General features: G+C 37.6%; 2 protein-coding genes and 2 non-coding genes across 6 annotated transcripts; all 4 read right to left on the bottom strand.

The window, feature by feature from the left end:
• Positions 1 to 3: 3 nt before the first annotated feature.
• On the bottom strand, positions 4 to 4,679 carry si:ch211-199g17.9 (uncharacterized protein LOC108180085 homolog). 3 transcript variants are annotated; one of them, XM_068576092.1, is made up of 10 exons: positions 4,568 to 4,679; positions 4,101 to 4,145; positions 3,953 to 4,015; positions 2,604 to 2,678; positions 2,423 to 2,470; positions 2,223 to 2,277; positions 1,056 to 1,145; positions 895 to 976; positions 699 to 765; positions 4 to 583 (listed from the first exon to the last, which is right to left on the bottom strand). In XM_068576092.1, exons 1-10 carry the CDS (start codon positions 4,581 to 4,583, stop codon positions 477 to 479), a joined length of 648 nt encoding a protein of 215 aa, XP_068432193.1. In that variant the 5' UTR covers positions 4,584 to 4,679; the 3' UTR covers positions 4 to 476. The 3 variants fall into 3 exon arrangements, with proteins under 3 accessions (XP_068432193.1, XP_068432194.1, XP_068432195.1); XM_068576093.1 differs by having other exon boundaries at positions 895 to 958; XM_068576094.1 differs by lacking the exon at positions 1,056 to 1,145 and having other exon boundaries at positions 895 to 958.
• LOC137785273 (U8 small nucleolar RNA) lies at positions 2,871 to 3,002 on the bottom strand. The gene has a single exon (XR_011077470.1). It is a non-coding gene; the product is annotated as a U8 small nucleolar RNA (small nucleolar RNA).
• Positions 4,680 to 4,891: 212 nt separating the features above from the next.
• LOC137785284 (U8 small nucleolar RNA) lies at positions 4,892 to 5,023 on the bottom strand. Its single transcript, XR_011077481.1, has one exon. It is a non-coding gene; the product is annotated as a U8 small nucleolar RNA (small nucleolar RNA).
• Positions 5,024 to 5,982: 959 nt separating this feature from the next.
• Positions 5,983 to 18,204, bottom strand: grinaa (glutamate receptor, ionotropic, N-methyl D-aspartate-associated protein 1a (glutamate binding)). Its single transcript, XM_068575812.1, has 7 exons — positions 18,053 to 18,204; positions 11,327 to 11,681; positions 10,538 to 10,653; positions 10,207 to 10,407; positions 9,430 to 9,558; positions 8,548 to 8,691; positions 5,983 to 7,703 (listed from the first exon to the last, which is right to left on the bottom strand). The coding sequence occupies exons 2-7, from the start codon at positions 11,643 to 11,645 to the stop codon at positions 7,554 to 7,556; spliced, it is 1,059 nt and encodes a 352-aa protein (XP_068431913.1). The 5' UTR covers positions 11,646 to 11,681; positions 18,053 to 18,204; the 3' UTR covers positions 5,983 to 7,553.
• Between the last annotated feature and the right edge of the window lie 446 nt (positions 18,205 to 18,650).

Genomic DNA, 18,650 nt, shown 5'->3' with positions numbered 1-18,650 from the left:
GTATTGTAGTGAATGGTTGTATTTTTATTTATAGGCTCCTTAAAATTCATAAAGTAAACCCATTTGAAAACAATATCAGAACAATGTTAAAATATTGTATATGTTGTAAAATATGAATAACCTTTTAGTATATAAATACACAATATTTAAGTAAGATGAACATATAAACATATTAATAACTTTCAAGTATATAAATACACAATATTTAAGCAAGATGAACATGGCAACATATCCATACAGGATACTACTGCTGGAACTAAACACCATTTACCCACAAAATGTAAAATATTGCAGGCTTCACACATACATCAAAGCAAGCTCATGTCTCACAGAACAGGGTTTGTAGGATCCTGCTTCTCTTGGTCTGAGGGAACCAAGAAGCCAACATTTGTGAGATTTAAGGTTTTCTCCTGACAAGAACTGATCAACTGATCTTACTTGGAGAACATGACGCCCCCTCTGGTTCCATAAAATACTCAGTTTCCCTCCTGAATCTCTGCAGCTGTTGTCGCAGGCTGCCTCTGTTTCTTCATCTCTTCTAGCTTCTCGTAGAGACGGTGCAGCTGAGCCAACTTCATTTGTTCTGGAAGAATGATCAAATCAAAGGGGTTGGGAATAGAAAAGAAACACTACATGTCCAAGAATGAATGTTTTACTGCTCCCAGAAACATGATCGGACATCATGAGAGGGAACTTACCAGCTGATAACAGTTGTTTTGTTGTATTCTCAGCACTCTCTATTTCATCTGGAAGCATCTCTGGAGTCTAAGTCACAATGTGAAGGTTATCAGTCATTAACAAGATCAACATTGAGTCCCATTTTACATCATTGTATTTTGGAGATGTTGGAATAAATATAGATGAGTTATTTTTCTATCAAATAAACAAACTTACAAAGACAGAATGCAGATTCTTATGCTGCGCTATCAGTTGAAGAAGTTGGTTTTCAAACTTCATCCTGAAAAAAACAGGCTGACTATCAGAAAATATGACATTTACAATGACATTTGATTAAAAAAAATGTTGCCACACATAATTGCACATTTAATCGGTACCGCTGCTTCCGGTGTTTAAGCTTTAGTTCCTGAATTTCACATCTGTACTGTTCCAGCAGTTCCTCGCTTTTCTTGTTCTGCTTCAAATACCTGCCAAACACACAGGATTCATCATTATATACCAGATACACACACACACACACACACACACACACACACACACACACACACACACAAATTTACACATACTGTATACAAAGATTGTAACATTTATCTCACCTGAACTTAAATATTAGACCTGGTACAAGGTTTAGATGTTGTTAAACATTTTTTTTGTGTTTCAAGTATTAAGAACAAGTCCATTGTAATTCAAACTTGGTGTGTAACCCTAGATATCAATATCACATGATTCTGTGACATAACACAAAAATGTGTCACAGCCACGACAACCTAAATATATAGTACAATTAATCACACTATTTAAATGCCGTCTACTATTAATGCATACATGAAATTGGGCTTGCAAGTTATTATGCTTGCACATGGGGATTAGATTAAATACATAATTACAAGTAAACAAGACAAACAACATAAAAAACAAAACAGACGCTACAATGTAGAATGAGACGCGTGTACATATCTTATTTTTAATATCAAATCCATTTTGGTGGAAGTGATTCGAGTCGATTTGCCACAGCATGAGAATTATATCATGAAAAAAGGTATACATAAAAAGGTATACTTATGCACACTTAAGTCAAATTCCTTGTTTGGGTTACGCATTCCTTGGCGAATAAGGCTGCTTAAAATTTTAACATTCAAGTTTTAAAATTACATTAATATATAAGATATGATATTCCTTTATTAGTCCTGCAGTGGGGAAATAGATTTCAGTGGCAAGAGACACATAGTAAGATTAAAAAAAAAGGACTTTTTTTAGTATTTCAAAAGTATTTACATTAAATAGTAAATTATGCAAGCTTCATATACAGTACAAACAGAAGGGCTGAAAAAATCCAACATTTCATGGTGTACATCTAAAATACAGGGAAGATCTGAGACCAGACAATTTCTCAGAGGAAAAAATATTTAGGATTGGGATAAATTGCTGCCATCTAGTGTTACATATCCAAAACACACAATTGAGGACTCACATAAACACGGTCACGTGTGCGCTCCTGACAGCTCTGTTCAATAGTGTTTTGTGTGTGTTAGTGTGGCGTTCACCTGACAGCCTCCTGCTCAGACTCCTCACACTGGAACTGCAGCTTCCTGCACCACTCTGGAGAAAAACATCACAGCTCCTCAACATATTCATGTTTTGTTTGTGTATTTAGTATTTAGCAAATGAGGTTTATGTCCAGAAACAAAGTTCACAAAAACCCTGCATGGCATAAATAATCAATTACACACTAGTCTTTGAGTACCTTCTTTTTCTTTATGTGTTCCTTCGAGTTTGTAAGCTTCAACTTGTACTGTCAAAACAACAGAGCCGAGTTATGATATAAAATAGTAACGTGTGTTTAGATACATAACACATACGTCTCAGCAACAGGTACAATAAGAATGTTAATAAAAACCATTATCAGGGATGATTTTGTATCTTACAAGTTGTCAGCTCTTTCTGCAGAATGTCACTTTCTGATTTTATCTCCTTTATTTCCTCCTCCAGGGCTCTTTTACCTGCAACAAAACACTGAGTTTGACTGTATTATAATTATTTTTAAACTATAAAAACTACTTACAACTAACACTAAGCTTTGTACATCATTGATTCAAACATGATTCAATCATCCAAGCATTTCAAATTATAAACCATGATTAATGTTTAGCTTTTTAAGTTAAAGGTAATTCATCTTTCTTTTCACATAGTAAATCAGAATGGGTCTCGTAGGGTGTTGCAGTTCCCTAGAGATGGAGATATTAATCATATCTCATGGTTCTCCACTCATCATGATCTGATACTCCTTGTTAGGAGTAACAGGTAAGGATGTACCTCACTGAAGATGATGACAACCGGCGTGTGAACCCTTATGACCAGAGCGCACATCTGTCTTACTCACGGTTTTAGGTTTTAACGGTTATGTTCAACTTGTATTTGTCGCATGTAGTTTACCGTGTTTTGCTTAAACGCTGACTGTAATCCGTAACTCATCAAGATTATTTCTCTTTATACAGTTTCTGTTAAACCTAAACTAAGTCGTGTGTTAATTAGCATGCAGACAGCACAACGCGCCTTCTGATTGGTGCACGTTCACGAAGCGTTCCTACGATCTCAAACCTTCGTGTTGAAAGGTTTTGACATTGTTAGATCAGTTTACCCCTATAGGACACGCTACATGCGGTCTAATGCTATGTTTACTGTTTTTTTCATCGTTTATTTCACGAAAACAAACAGAGTTGTCATCGGAAGCGGAAGTATAGTTCCTCAAAGACGAACCAACATGTCAAGATGATCGCTCCACATCCGGCTTTCGTCAGAGTTCTAAGTTGAAATTCGTGCAGGCTTGCCCAAATCAGCGAATACGTAAAACGAACTACAAGACTCAAGCTGATAAAATTACTAATCAATTAATACGACAGCCAAAAAACTGAAACGTCGATTTTATAGGACCGTGCCAACGCGCCGACGTAAGCCCATTTTAGTGCAAAGGCGGAAAAACGTGGCAGTGAGACCGCTGGCTTCACTTTGTACCTTTGGCTTCACCGAAATGCTTTACACTAGGTCAAACATGTTTTCTATCAATTAAATCAAAATGTTAGATGGAGGACAGTTTAAACTTTACAAGGAAGTGGAGGTTTGTAATTTATAAACTAAGATGGAAAAAAAGAAAACTAATCTTTTCCGAAATATGTTGCTATTTGGTTTGAACAGACCTAAAACTGTTCTAGTAAGGAGGTCATACAATGTGCACATGATTCAAAAACGTGAGAAGTCCAAGTCAGTCAAACACTACCTTGTTGCAGCCTTCTTAATTTGCCCGTCAACTGTTCAACTTTGGGCTCCAGCATTTCTCCACCTGACAGCAAGGCATAAAATATACCTCATAAGATTGATTTTGGGATTTTCAAGATTAGTTTAATTCGTACTTTCTAAAACTTTACCTTGTCTCAGTGGTGTAACATTAATCAAGTCCTCAATGTTAATTCCTGTTTAATACAAATACATGTTAATGTCCGAGGTCTCACTCCAACATTAATGTGTTCAGTTTGGTCTCAGACTGATATAACGTTAGCTAGCATTGACCTAAAATCGTGCTAACCTTTCTCCATTAGCTAACAATAATGACTATTACAAATTAAATAGCACTTAATTAACTGTAATATTTGAACTATTAGCCAGCTATAAATTAAGCTACTAAACAATAAGCCCATGTGTTACTAGTCTGCATTAATACTGTTTAAGACCACGTTTTATTAAAAGTTAGCTTTAGCTTAATAGTTTACTTATATAGCCAACAACAGTTGGACGTCCAATTATTTCATTAACAAGTTTAAGTTGATTAGTTTTTATAAGTGAACATTAGCCACTATAGTAACTCCGAGTTTAATTTAAGATTAAGCAATCTAACCTGCCAATTCGCTCATATTAACTCAGTCAGTAGAGTCTCTTCTTTAGCTATTCTGATGAGGGAAGTATTCTATTTACTCGTGAGTCCCTGAAGGGACGCGCGCATGCGCATGGAAGACGGCGTTTGGCGCCAAAGGATGCGCGCGCGCCCCACAATTGCAGACCAATAAATAAGTGTTAAACAATTTGTGTCTTACAAGTCGCCAGCACTTGCTGCAATACGTCACCGGCTGCATTAAACTCCTTGATTTGTCCCTCTAAATCGTGATTTATGGTTAGTTTCTTTTTTTATGGTAGCTAACGTACGTTTTTGTTCACATGGTAATTCAGAATGGGTCTCGTAGGGTGTTGCAGTTCCCTAGAGATGGCGATATTAATCATATCTCATGGTTCACCACTCATCACGATCTGATACTCCTTTATAGAAGTAACAGGTAAGGATATACCTCACTGAAGATGAGGTTGATGGACGTAAGAACGGCTATCATCAAAACGGACATCTGTCTTAATCACGGTTTTAAATTATACTGGTTGTGTTCAATTTGTACTTGTTGCATGTAGTTTACTGCGTTTTGATTAATCTCTGAACCTTACTGTTAACTTATCAAGATTATTGTTGTATCTGCAGTTTGTTTTGTTAAACCTAAAAGAAGTTGTGGTTAATTAGCATACACACATCACAACCAGCCATCTGATTGGTGCACGTTCACGCTTTTACTGCCTGTTTACTAAAGTTTTATAAACAATTAATAACGTCCCATAGGCTACCACATGTTAAATGTTATAAGATATAATGCATTTATATTTAAAGTTGGACATTTAATATATAACTCCTGCAATATTTTAGCACAATGGAATTTAAGCTTACTTCATTTGATGTTTAATATTTTGATGGCATTAATCTTTTAAATCAAAATGTTCTCCAAATATGTAATAATGTATCCTATATACAAAAGCCTTAAGATAGATAGATGTATACCTTATTCATCCTCTAGGGGAAGTTAATTGTTACCATGATTCAATGTTCATTAAAAAATATTAAAGTGTGAAAACATAATGCTAAAATGCCTATTTATTTTTTAAGACATAACTCAAACTCACATGGACTTAGTGGATCTATAACCGGAAAATAAAGTGTCTGCTTTGTGGTTGACGATCTATGCAATCCATTGGCAAAATATAAATTTAAAGTATACCTTTGGGATTTGTACTGCAGCTTCTTCTATGATCAACTAAATTGACTCATAATATTGGCCATGCTGATTTATTGGCCTGTATTTAATATCAAGAACACAGACGGTTTACTTTTATTAGAAAAAGCTCTTCTTACAGTGGCTCATGGTAAGTGAAAAAACAAAATTAAAAACTTTTACATTATATCAGTTTTAATAAAAAGGAAACGGCAAAGAAGAGGAATGTAGTTCCACTTTGATTTAATGCAAATATACAATGCAAACAGACATACAAAGCCCCAAAATTACTTTACCTTTACACATCAAACCACTAAGGAGTTCTATGTACACTTACACATCAGTTAGATACAAACACAAGAGTTAAAAAAGGGCTGCCAAACAACACCATCTCTCCAAAACAGGAATACCTGTAAAGTGTGCATTATCAGCACATGCAAATCAGTGAGGGCCATGCAAGAGGTGTAAAATCAAAATAAAAGTTACTAAATTAAACATTCCAATGATAAATATATCCCTCAAGTTGTGTGTGTTTATGTTCAGTGAGCATTTGGACTTTCAGTGCATGTTGATTCCTTTAGCTTTTAAGTATAACCAGTTTTCAAAATCACGATAGCTAAGTCTTTGAAAATCTTTCCAAGCAACAGCATAAGCAGGTGTCTTCCTTAATACCATCTTAAAAGCAACCTCAACGCAACCCTGTTATCTAACTCCAGTTCAATAAATAAATAAATAACTTATAAGTCAGTCGTCCATCTCTAACAGTGTTAAGACTCAGAAGCTCTGTAACATGGATCAGCTTGGTAAGGAAATGGGCAAAAATTCCAATTCAACTTTAGTTCACATTAGTTCTAATGAGACTAAACCAATACGGCCCTAAATTTTCACGTCATGTTAGTGAGCGGTAAGGGGACATCTCAGTTCGGAATCAAAGAAATAATTTAAAAACAAAAAAAGACATTACGTAAGAATATATAGTTAATAAATAATATTGTATGTTCATGTTAGTCACATCCAACACTGATCTTCATTATTTTGCCATGAAAATGTTGTAGTTACTGAACTGGGTAAGTGTCCTAATATCAGTGCACTTTTTCCCAAAAAGCAACACACCCTTGGTGGGAGGGGTTTGAGGTACCATATACAGTTATACACTTAACTATTTACAGCTGTGACAGGCTAGACAGAGGTATTCCTCCGGTAGCTCTAAAGAACCATAACGCATCTTTAGTTCTGTTTCCAATGTTGCCATGCAGAGTTACTTTACACCAGCGCACTCAAAAGGAGAGATACGTTTGGGAAAACATGTTTTTCTAGCACTAAGTTCTTCTCAGGCAAAACTGGTGTGCATCAATATTCGGCGCTGTGGACACCTTCCCACAATTTTTGTGTTTAATCTCTGCAGCAAGGCAAAGCTAGTGCCACGCATTCACAGGATAACATGTTTTACAATGTATGAACCAAGCTAAATTGATGTAGCCAATCTGTGTTAGTAGAAGCACAGTTACAGCAAGCAAAAGTGGTCAAGCTGAGGGGAAAACAGAAAATGTTGTCATTAACGGCAAGATTTGTTTTAAATCAATCGTGTGCCTCTCAGTTAGATTATATGACAGGCTGCACCTGCTCCACAGCACAACTACCTGTTTAAAAAAAGTGTATGTGTGATAGGAGGGGAAATGAAGAGTATCATTGGAATAAGTGAAGACAAAGGTAAAGGAGTTAGGGAGCATGTTAGCAACATTTCACAATAAAGGGAGGTATTCTCCATCTCCCTCCTATTCTCTTCAAGGTGCAGTCTCATTCACGGGAGCGTCCCACAATAGCCAGGATGTAGAGGAAAATGTTGATGATGTCCGTGTAGAGGTTGAGGGCAGCAAAAATGTACTCCTCTGGACTCAGAGCCAGCTTCTTGTTGCCCAGGAGAAGCTGAGTGTCCACAGCCAAAAACTGTAGATGGACAAGGATGGAATTAGTAATTTTAAGACATTTCTACACTTGGAATCTAAAATGAATGACACAATTTAACAGCTACTGTTTCAGATGTATCAAATATGTCTAAATACTGTCATTAACTAAAAGACCATAATATACAGTCAACATAAATACAGTATGTCACATATACTTTAACATACTGTGGATATGATATACATTTCCATTCTTGTTTAAGGTTAAATTGTCATACATATCCCATTCTCCTCAAGTTTGCTATGTATTACGACACTTAGGCCACGTGCATAAAATAATTTAATTTAAATGGGACTACTAATCAATGCAATGGGGGTGCTCATGCAGACGGCTCCCACACAAAAAAGCAGAGTTGTCTGTCAAAAAGTTGAACCTGGCTGAACCACATCAGCATTCTGTCTACATGTCCATGTATGCTTTGAGACAGCATGTGTGTCACACTGGATCGCTTTGGCAACACGATGTGGTCCCAATAATAAAGTTAGATTTCCACATTCCTCTTGCTAAGCATGCATATGGTTCAGACTCAGTTTGTGCTTTACTCTTAAACATTCTGCAGATATAATTATCCCTCTTTGAATAAAAGTTCACTGGAAGGTGGGAAATCGCCTGTATACCAATGAGAATTGAATCCAGATGCCATTACCTCACAAGTATCAAATTACACAAATGAAGAATTTACCTTTAATTAATTGAACAGCTCTTGCAACTTACTGTGGTGCTAAATAGCAATTCTTTAATAAGCGTCAATAACAAAATACTAGCAACAGCTTGCTGTGAGAACCACCGTCATCTTTTAAGAACACAATGCGAGTATGAAACCTACGCAGGTGAAGAGCAGGGCGCCCAGTGAGGCATAAACGATGTGCAGGATCCTATGGCGGATGAAGATGCAGAGAATGGAGAAGAGCAACAGCACGATGAGGCAAACAAACAGCACACCCCGACAGGAAGTGAAGTCATATTTGCTCTGTGGAGACAAGAGGTTGGAAAATATGAGCCAAGACAAGACATGAAACTCACAACTTTCAGGACTGAAATAAATTTACACCAAATGCATTCAAAACAATTCATAAGCTAGTCATTTGAACATTTCATGTTTTAAACGTTTTTTTTGGAGGTTGATTTTGGATAATTTCTTTCTTCATCTATCAAACTCTCTTTACCCCTCGTGCATTGTAACCCTTTTTTTACAGCACAAACTCAACTATCAGTCTGACTTCTCATTTAGTCAATTTAAGTATGAAGTTAACAGGAAAAATGACACAGGCGTCAATAAACATTTACAAATCTTTCATCATAGCTACTCACAATATTTTATCGTTATTAGTTGTACAGAAACACACACACGCAGCAGAAACCACAACAGAAAACACTATAATACAGTCTATTTACATACATGTCAATATATTTTAACAGTTTCCATTGAAAGTCTTTCACTGTAAATCATTAAATAAAACGAATAATTTCGTCAAATAATTTAGTCATTAAAATGGTTCAGAAACATAAACATTGGCACTTTCAACTCTTTTTCTCAGATTTACCCAACATGATACATAAATATTGTCGCTACTGTATATAACACATGCTTAGTATATTAAAATAAGTAGACAGACTCCAGAGGATTCAACATGTAATATATAATTGTATATCTATATCTACATCTATACATATATCTATATATTCAAACAGCTGTTTGCATGCTGACCTGTAGTGAGAAGAGCACAACAGTGAAGCAGACCACTGCAGTGATGCCCACGGCCATGATGACAGTCTCTGTGTCATAGAAGCTGGCAATCATGCCCACCATGTAGGAGAGACTCAGGGTCAGGATGGACTGCAAGACACAGACAATACTAAAATCAGCATCACTTATGACTCATTTTACATGTTGTAGATTCAAATACGATTCAGGTGGGAATCACAATATGTCTGTCTCAAAAAAAACAACACAAATCAATATGGTCTTTAGTGTAGATGTTTGGAATATAACACAAACTGACAGATGCACTTAATTGACTTAAAGCCACATCACACACATACATCAACTGTTTAAATTTCCAGATACAAATCATTTTGTATTTCTCAACTTATCAGAACTGAAACTTCTTTATATGAAAATGTTGTCTGCTGTGTCTAAACATAACTGATCAGTTGTTCTGCCTTCTCAGAATCTGAATCAGTTTCCATCACTTTTCCTCTTTCCCCCTTTTTCTTTAAATTTCATATCAGTTGCACTTTATTGATGTTTCTGTCTCCACTGTTACTTCCGGAGTATCTCCCTTATCTTGAACTCCTCATCCTTTTCCTTTGGCTTACGGAAACATAAAAAGCTCTGTCTGAGAGTCGGTGGCTTTTTATGTCTGATCGTTCATCCAGCAATACTAAAACACATATAGGCTCTAATTAGACATCATGTATTTAAAACAGACTTTTACAATAGCTAATACATACTTTTTTGTGACTTGTTAAGAGGCATTCTTACCAGTGCGACCAAGTTCCAGGGGTGCTTGCGGCGGAAGTCTCCACAACAGCTGAGGACGATCAGAGATACGAAGAAGACTGCATAGGACACGTAGTATGTCCACGGATTGCGCCGGACAAAGTACTTGGCCTCGTCGACAAAGGTGAAGATGGCGACAAATGAGAAAGTGACCATCAGCTGCACTGTGAGAACCAGGAAGACCTGGTGGGATGGAGGATTGATGCAAAATTATGTTTTGGTGTCTTTTCTATATTAATACAAGTTGTATTAATGCAACATTTTCATCCTTTTCAGACCCATTTAAATCAGTTTGACATGGTGAAGCACCTACCTTTCTGATAAAGGCTTGTCGGATGGTCTTGTCTTCAAAGCCGGAGTTGGTGAACTCCTCATTGTCATAGTAAGAGGGAGGCCCATCGCCGTGGTAACCAGGACTGCCGGTAGGAGCTGGTAAACGACAGAAACAGGACAACAGTTTGTTTTTGGTTTGTTATCGGCCTTTCACATTGTTTCCATAGGCTTGCGCAGCACCACGGTGGCTTTTCGCTGTGGGGAGCAAAGCGTTCAATGTAGTTTAACTTTGGCGCAGAGTTCACTACACTGGGCTCACTGGCACGAAACAACCGGCAAAAAAGCCAGGCCGAACAAATGGACATGTGTCTGTTAGGTTTTGCGGCACACTCCGATTGTGGTATTGATCTCATTGATTGCCCAGTCGTTTGTGTTAAGTCTGAGCTAAACTGGAGCAAGAGGTTTTCTTGTTGACCGGGTGGGTTTACAGTTGTTCTAGCGTTCACAAACTTTTTAATGTGTAAATCCATTTGCAGGAAAAAAAAAACCTGCTAAAGCTGTTAGCTTTCACCCATACTGAGACAGCTAAATGAGGAAAAGAGGAAAAGCTTTGGAAAGTAATAAATAAAGACAACTGAGCACATTGGTTTATGTGGATGGAGAGGTCGCAGAGTGAAATGACGTGCTTACTTTCATAGAGGCCCCTTTGGTTATGTCATGGTTTATTGCCTCTGAGTCCCATTCAAGTATCTAATAGCATAAGATAAGGTGGCCTAGAAAGAGAAGATTCTCTTCATGAATGCTTCACATCTTTGGTTAAATTACTCACCCGTTTGGTCATCGGGAAAGCCTGGCTGTGGGTGTCCTTGCTGATAAGGCCCCTGTGGGTAGGGTCCCTGTGGGTAGGGCCCCTGTGGGTAGGGCCCCTGTGGGTAGGGCATCTGAGGGTAGGGACCCGGGGCAAAACCTGGGCCTGCCTGGGGGAAGCCTGGCTGTCCGTAGCCTGTCGCTTGAGGGTACGGTCCACCTGGGGCTTGGCTGTAGTTGGGTGGGGGCATGCCAAAACCTGGCTGAGGGGGTCCATAGACGTTGTTGTGAAGTGGGTTGTTCTCACCCATAATAGGGTATCCACTCTTGTCCTGAGACATGATGTGGGTGATGGCTCACTCTGCTACTATAACAATCTATGGGATAAAGAGATTTAAAAGGAGGATTAGTTAACTTCTAAAAACATTTGTATCTGCTCCAGCACAAACATACATTGAACAGGCAAAAAGATTTGAATGAGAATCTCTTGTTCGCAGTATGAATAATCATACAATGTAAAAAAAAATCTGTTACAGTTTAAAAGGCTCAGAGGTAAAAAAAAAAAAAAAAAGAAAAGAAAAAAAAGTAATGTTGGTTCTGTATCTAGGTCGAACTGGCAAAGTCACAAGCACTGTATATCTCTGATTAAAAAGGTGACAATCAAACAATGTTGCAGCAACAGAGGACCGAGATGCAGTGGAGAGATATTGCACTTTGCCATTGTTTCAAAAACAAAAATCCAGCTGTTTTACCTTCCTTTTGTTAATTGATTTGTTTCTGCTAATATATGCATTTAATTCACTCTACAGACAGAAATCAAATGCGATTGGTCCTCTCATGGTCCTATTGTGGACAAACCCGAATGAACTGACAATGACGCGGAAACTTCCAACGAATATTTTGAGAGAAAACTAGGCTGTGAGGGATTAGGAGGAAAAGGCCAAAAATAGAAAAAGAGATGAGCCACAAGTTAGTTTATTGTGATGGCAAAAAATGTATTGAGCCCCAAACTGTTTATTTATTAAACTCATACAGAATCTCGTGGAGGAAGTAATTTTAAAAAGATTTTTTCTTTGTAAATCTTTCCAAATAAAAAAGGTTAAACCGCAGGTGTACTGGATCCTTCATTTGGCTTCATTTATACCCACATAAAACTGTCAATCAGACACACCAACTATATTGATTTAGCCAGCATAGAAAGTAAAGCAATGAATGATGCAAGAGAAATTGAGGAGATGGCAAACGCTGTCTACACCAGTGCGGACACAGGTGGTGTCTTGGGAAACAAATGTATTATTAATCTGCTTTGCTTGAGGAAGAGGCCTGACATATTGGCCATTATTGCAGTGTTATCCCCCCCCCACACACACACACACCTTCACCCCCCCCCCCCCCACACCAGGCCCCAGCACAACTCGGGTCAACAGGTTTCTGATCTATTTACATTTCAATCTACAGTATAAAGTTAGTTCACGATGTGCATGCCACAGGGCTGAACACTAGAAAACAGAAATCTTTTCGCAAGTAAGGTCAGATTTACAAGGTTGATTTGGGCTGTTAAATGTGCTGCGCAGGTTTCATATGAAATACTAAACTCTCTACTGGCAGGATGGGAGCCAAAAGCCATTCCCCTAATTGCTGACTTTAAAAAGCTTGAGTCTGCAGCAGGCAGCCCTCACAGCGGTGATATACTTCTGCCGTTTAAACCACAGCCACTGCACAGTACAGTTACACTCTGTCCTTAGCTTATGCTATTTCTTTCACACACACACACACCACTACCACCTAATATATATATATATATATATATATATATATATATATATATATATATATATATATATATATATATATATATATATATATATATATATATATATATATATATATATGCACACACGAGTACAAAAATATCCATTCAGTGTCAGATTAGAAAGCTAAAAAATCAAGCTTACCGTTTCTCATACTCCCTCTATCTTTCTCCTCCCCTCTTTCTAGGCCACACAGTAAGCGTTATGCAACACTGCTCTATTTTGCCCTGGTAAACACATCCAGACTAGTGTGTGTCCTCATGATCTCTGTCTGTCCATCACTGGGACAGTGCAATGAGAGACTCCAGACAAACATGGCAAGTGCTGGCTCTGCTTCATAGAGACAGTCTCCATTAAGATCATGACAGATTACAATCATTATCTGAGGAGCTAAATCCCTTTCGGCTTTTCGGACAACATTGGTTGTGTAAGGGGAGGGGGGAATATAGTACAAAGTACAGCAATTTTGCTGAATTACCAGAAAAATGTATTTATCATAAAATGTATGTGATCATAAAGGATCACACTCTTGACCTGAAAATGACAAAACCCTACTCCTCTGGCAGGACATCTGTCGTCTGAGCAAAACCAGAGATGTAATGAATAACCCATGAGTCCTTAACTAATCATGTGACACACATTTAAAGCATGTGATCCGTCCCTGTCCAATGTCCATGTAAAGCATTTAAGTTTGTAACTCTGGATTCGAAAGGATTTGCAATCCATGTGAGCACTGGGATATAAGGTCAAATCACATGTAAAAAAAAAAATCATACTGATATTAGAAGTCTCACTAACCGGGCTGCACGAGACAAAAAAGGGGGATACACACCAAGTAGTTAACAAAAAGGGTTTATTTAACTAAGCTTAAAACACAATTTAGTCCAACAGTAGCATGTGGAATCAGTACTTTCATTAGTGAAGGTAAGTGCATGAGTGAAAGTGTGTATGTAATGTTGTAGGGTAGCAAAAAACCATAATCTTTAACAAAGAGCCAAACTGGTGTCTCAGGACAGAGGAGCTGAGACCAGAGGGCCTTTTAGCAGCGGGCACTGACACACAAGGACCAAGTGTTGCCAGTTCTGCTGATTAACCCAGGTGTTCCCACTCTGCTGATGACCCTCTGCCACACCTGCAGGAATAACAGCCATTGGCAGAAAGGGTTGGCACAGACTTTGCTTAAGGTCTTTTCATCTATAAAATGTCAACAAAAACAATCCTTTAGCTCAAACGTGCAAAGCACAAAAATATCCATTTATTATCAACTTCATTAATCTGTACAACCTGTTGTGAGTCATAACCTTCAATAAGACAGACATTTCTAAAATGATAATATTGAATTGAATTATTCCCCAGTCACTATTCATATTCCTAGGAAAGTCAACATAAGTGATTTTGTTTTGCCTATTTGCAGCCTTCTATCTGTGTATGGATGGATTACTTTGTAAACTCGAGAGAATATCAGAAATGTGAAAAAGCTGAATAAGCTAAGTCATTGTACTTGAAGCTGATTTGATTTATTAGTTAAGTGTAAAAAAATAAAATAAAAAAAGATAAAGTAAATAAATAACTAGTCCCTCTATATGTTTTTCAGAATACCACAAGTCAAGGCTCTTCAGTAAAGGTCATTAAAAGTCAGTGCCCTTCCTGCCAGCCAGTCAACTCAAGCACACACAATACATTCAGCAACCACAATAGTTTCACTTCCATGTCTGTGAAAGTGAATATAGTCAATACATTTTGAGAGGGGTGAATCAGTTTGAGGCACTGTTTGTGTACAGCTTTATAAGCATTACGTGGGTGATTTCAAATCCTCTTAGGAGAGACGCCCCAACGGTAGATGGATAAGAACAGTACACTATCCCTGGCTTCTGCGGATAGCTATCGCTAGGGGAATTAGGTTAGGGAGAGAGGGGGTGGAGGGGGGGATTCAGTGGGCTAACCAGAGAGCAATGTTAACACAATTGGGCGAACACAATACCTCGACAAACCCACATCCAACGTCCTATGTGCATGCCAAAGCAACACCAGGAAACACAGTGACAAAACAGACACAAAAAGCAGTGGGGCCTATAGAGGTTTGTGTGTGACAATGTGTGATGCCTCAACAGCTTAAAAACTAGAAGTTGTGATCTTTGACGGATGATAGCTTCGATCAAATGAAATTACCACTTATTTTGAAGATTAAGTTTACAACTTTTAATATGAAACACTTTAAACCAACATCTAGACCTTCCCTAAGTGACATGAGAAATTAAATGTTGTTTCACGGTCACATGATGAGTGACTAATTCTGTGGTGAAAAGGTTTCATGTGGTTGTTTCTAACATTACAACAACCACAGAACCAGCTGTATTGTAACCTCATTCCACAAAGCACTGTTATGGAGACTCCATTTGGACCACCTGGTAGATAAATCTCCCACCAAGTCGCTGCCAGCCGATGCAGTACTCTGGTAAGATTTTGTCATTGTGACGCCGTGTCAGCAGCTCTTGTTATGTCAAACCTGCAGACACCTCGTCATGTGACAGATGGCTACACTTGAGCTAGATTGGCATGGTACTGAAACATACTGCAACCACAGTGAAATCATTCTCAATTATTCATTATAATATAACAGAACAGATTTTCGTTGTGGCCATTACAACATAAAAGTTTATAGTTTGAAAATGTTATACATTATTAGAACAATAACATTTTCTTGCTAAATCTATAAAAATAAGTTGGCATGTAAATACATGTTGCTACATATTGGAAGTATCTTGTTATAAGAAGACATTTGTTATTTTTTCAGGTGGCAACAATAAGCTCTAACAAAGCACAGCTAATTTATCACTAGTTTGGAGTTGAAATCAATTATTGACTCCTTACACAGTGTAAGCGGTTGGCCATTGAAGGAAGCAGTGTTAGCAAGAAACCACAGCTTTATTTATCATGTCTGGACAATATTATAAACCAACTAATTCTTGTAAATATAATTCTTCCAAACTGAACAGAAGTTCAGAAGCAAAACACTCTCACCCTAAATGTTGAATGCCCCTTTACTTCACTGTACAATGGTGTCATAAGGACAGCAAACTAATTATCTCTCCATGGCATCATGCATGTCCTGGTAACAAGCTGTCAGGGAAGAATAGTTCAGATAATGAACATCATATTTAGGTATAATGCTTATAATTTATTCCAAGCATGTTGGTTTTAGTCCAAAACAGACAGGTTTCGTTATATCATCACAGACCAGTTTCTGAACTGACTTTCTGTAAATGTACTGTAAATTCTCCAAATTCTGTAAATATATTAGGTTTGCAACTAATGTTCATCTTCATAACAGATTGATTAGCACATTCTTCTTGATTAATATATATATATTGTTTGGTCTGTAAATGTCAGAAAATTGTAAGAAATGTCCATCCCAGCACAAGGTGTAATTACAAGGTGTGATGTTTCAACAACAGTCAAAAATATATAAAATCAAAGAAAAGCAGCAAATCGTGACACTGAAGAACTAGTTAATAGTCCATTTTTTCAATATTTAATTTAAATATAAAATTACTTTGATGATTAATATCTTATTAAAAATGGTTGCCTTATTAACTAATCAGTAAATAAAATAATTCTTAATCGATAATACGTAACAATTTCATGACATAAAATTAAATATACCCCTACCAGCTCTAAGTGAAAGGACCAAGACCTATTACAAATACGTTTTTGTAAAATGAACGATCCTGTTTAATTACACTATAAAGCGTGAATGGTTACAATTAAAATTATATCAAAGAAAAGGACAAATGTCTATGGCAACTAAAATTGCTTTCATTATTGATAAATATACAAATCAATTATTAATCTAATCAATAATTGTTTGGTCTACTAAATGTCACAATATAGTGAGAAATGTCTGTCACTATTTTCTAGAGCAAGTTATTAAATGGCTTAATTTGGTCCCATAGATATTTCGTTTATGATCATAACAATTAAGTTATGTAACAAATAAAAGCAATAAATCCTCATATTTGAGAAGCTGGAACCACAGCATGTTTGATATTTTTAGCTTGATAAATTCTTAAAGACTTATGAACCAAAAACACGAACGTAATCACTTCAAAGCCGAAAAGCACCACATAATGCTATATTAATTATATGCAATGAATAATGACTTCAAAACACACCGACAAGCAAGATACACACCACTAAACCACCAGTCTGGATCAAGCATAAAAAGGTATGATAGGCCCGTCATGTTAAGGCTGTGCGGGAACATGAATCCAACATTAACATGAGCTTGGGCTGCATGGTGCACCTGCAGCGGGCGCTCCTCCAGCTGACGTCTAGGCCCCAACAGCGCAGATCAACACTGCGACACTGCGAGCATCAGTTTGCGTTACGTCAAACGCAAACTCACACATATCAGCTCGAAACTAGCAAAACCGCCATTGTAGAAAAGACAACCATCAACTACGAGTGATTCGCAAGGTGGAATGTATCCAGTTCGCCATGTTGAACCCATATAAGTATTTTTTTTTAAAACAAACACGGTACGTCCCCAGTCCACCAACCCTGCACACACACACACACGCACACACGCGCGCGCACACACACACACACACACACACACACACACACACACACACACACACACACACACACACACACACACACACACACACACACACACAGGGGCTAAACTGTCAGTTAAAATTCAAGCCGAATGTATTTTGAATGTATTATCGTCATGGTTTACTGCGTCAACCGATGTAGAAATGAGCCGCTCTGTTAAAACCACCCGTTTTTGCTCACGCGTGCGTGCGGGCGAGATGCTGAGCGTTGCTAACCAGCTCGCTAGCCGCACAACCATCATACGCAATCTAACGGTTTCTACCTTCAGCGTTAAAACACACAACTAACGCAGTCCCACCAAAGACGGACCCACTTACCTTTAATGTGTATATTTCAAAGTGACAGCCGACATTAATGCTGCCTCCTCCTACTGGGTCTGTGGACTGATCCACTGAACAACTGGGTCTCGAGCGGAGCCTATGACGACACCACACGACACGACGCCGTCACGTGGTTTGTGGGAACTCCGCGTGTTACACAAAATGACACTCTGCCCCCGCCATAATGACGCAGTATTTTTCGTTAGGGTCATATGACATGCTGTACAAAAATACTGCAATCGAAATATCTGGATTGTGGAGGGTCCTGCATAATACATAACAGCAATGTACTTCATTTTTAAATGTAATGTAGTTACATTTGGATAATTGAGTATACCCTTTTATTACTTTATTCAATGCCCCTACTAAATACTTTGCAGAATATAAATAGATTATAGATGAAGAAATATTGTTAAAATAACCCCAAACTTTACCAACTGTAACATTAAAGTGATGCTTACACACAAATGCATCAATAAGTATAATCCAATTTTATTTTATGAAATGGGCCATTCTGCAAAATGAGTACTTTTACTTGTGGTAATTTTATATTATTTTAATTCTTATACATTTGTACTTTTACTAAAGTCAATTC

Source organism: Clinocottus analis, unplaced genomic scaffold (assembly GCF_023055335.1).
Source record: "Clinocottus analis isolate CAN_PGR_092001 unplaced genomic scaffold, fCliAna1.0.p SCAF_14, whole genome shotgun sequence".
In the NCBI taxonomy this organism is placed as follows: Eukaryota; Metazoa; Chordata; class Actinopteri; order Perciformes; family Cottidae; genus Clinocottus; species Clinocottus analis.
The sequence above is the reverse complement of the archived record's forward strand: the minus strand, read 5'-3'. Positions and strand labels throughout refer to the sequence as shown.

Coding starts and splice junctions, on each gene's coding strand:
- grinaa (XM_068575812.1), bottom strand. CDS start 11,645: ATGTCTCAGGACAAGAGTGGATACCCTATTATGGGTGAGAACAACCCA. Junction 10,408..10,537: donor GACAAGCCTTTATCAGAAAG/GTAGGTGCTTCA, acceptor CCATCCCACCAG/GTCTTCCTGGTTCTCACAGT. Junction 8,692..9,429: donor TTGTGCTCTTCTCACTACAG/GTCAGCATGCAA, acceptor TTGTCTCCACAG/AGCAAATATGACTTCACTTC.
- si:ch211-199g17.9 (XM_068576092.1), bottom strand. Junction 2,471..2,603: donor GCAGAAAGAGCTGACAACTT/GTAAGATACAAA, acceptor TTGTTTTGACAG/TACAAGTTGAAGCTTACAAA. Junction 766..894: donor AGAATCTGCATTCTGTCTTT/GTAAGTTTGTTT, acceptor ATTGTGACTTAG/ACTCCAGAGATGCTTCCAGA.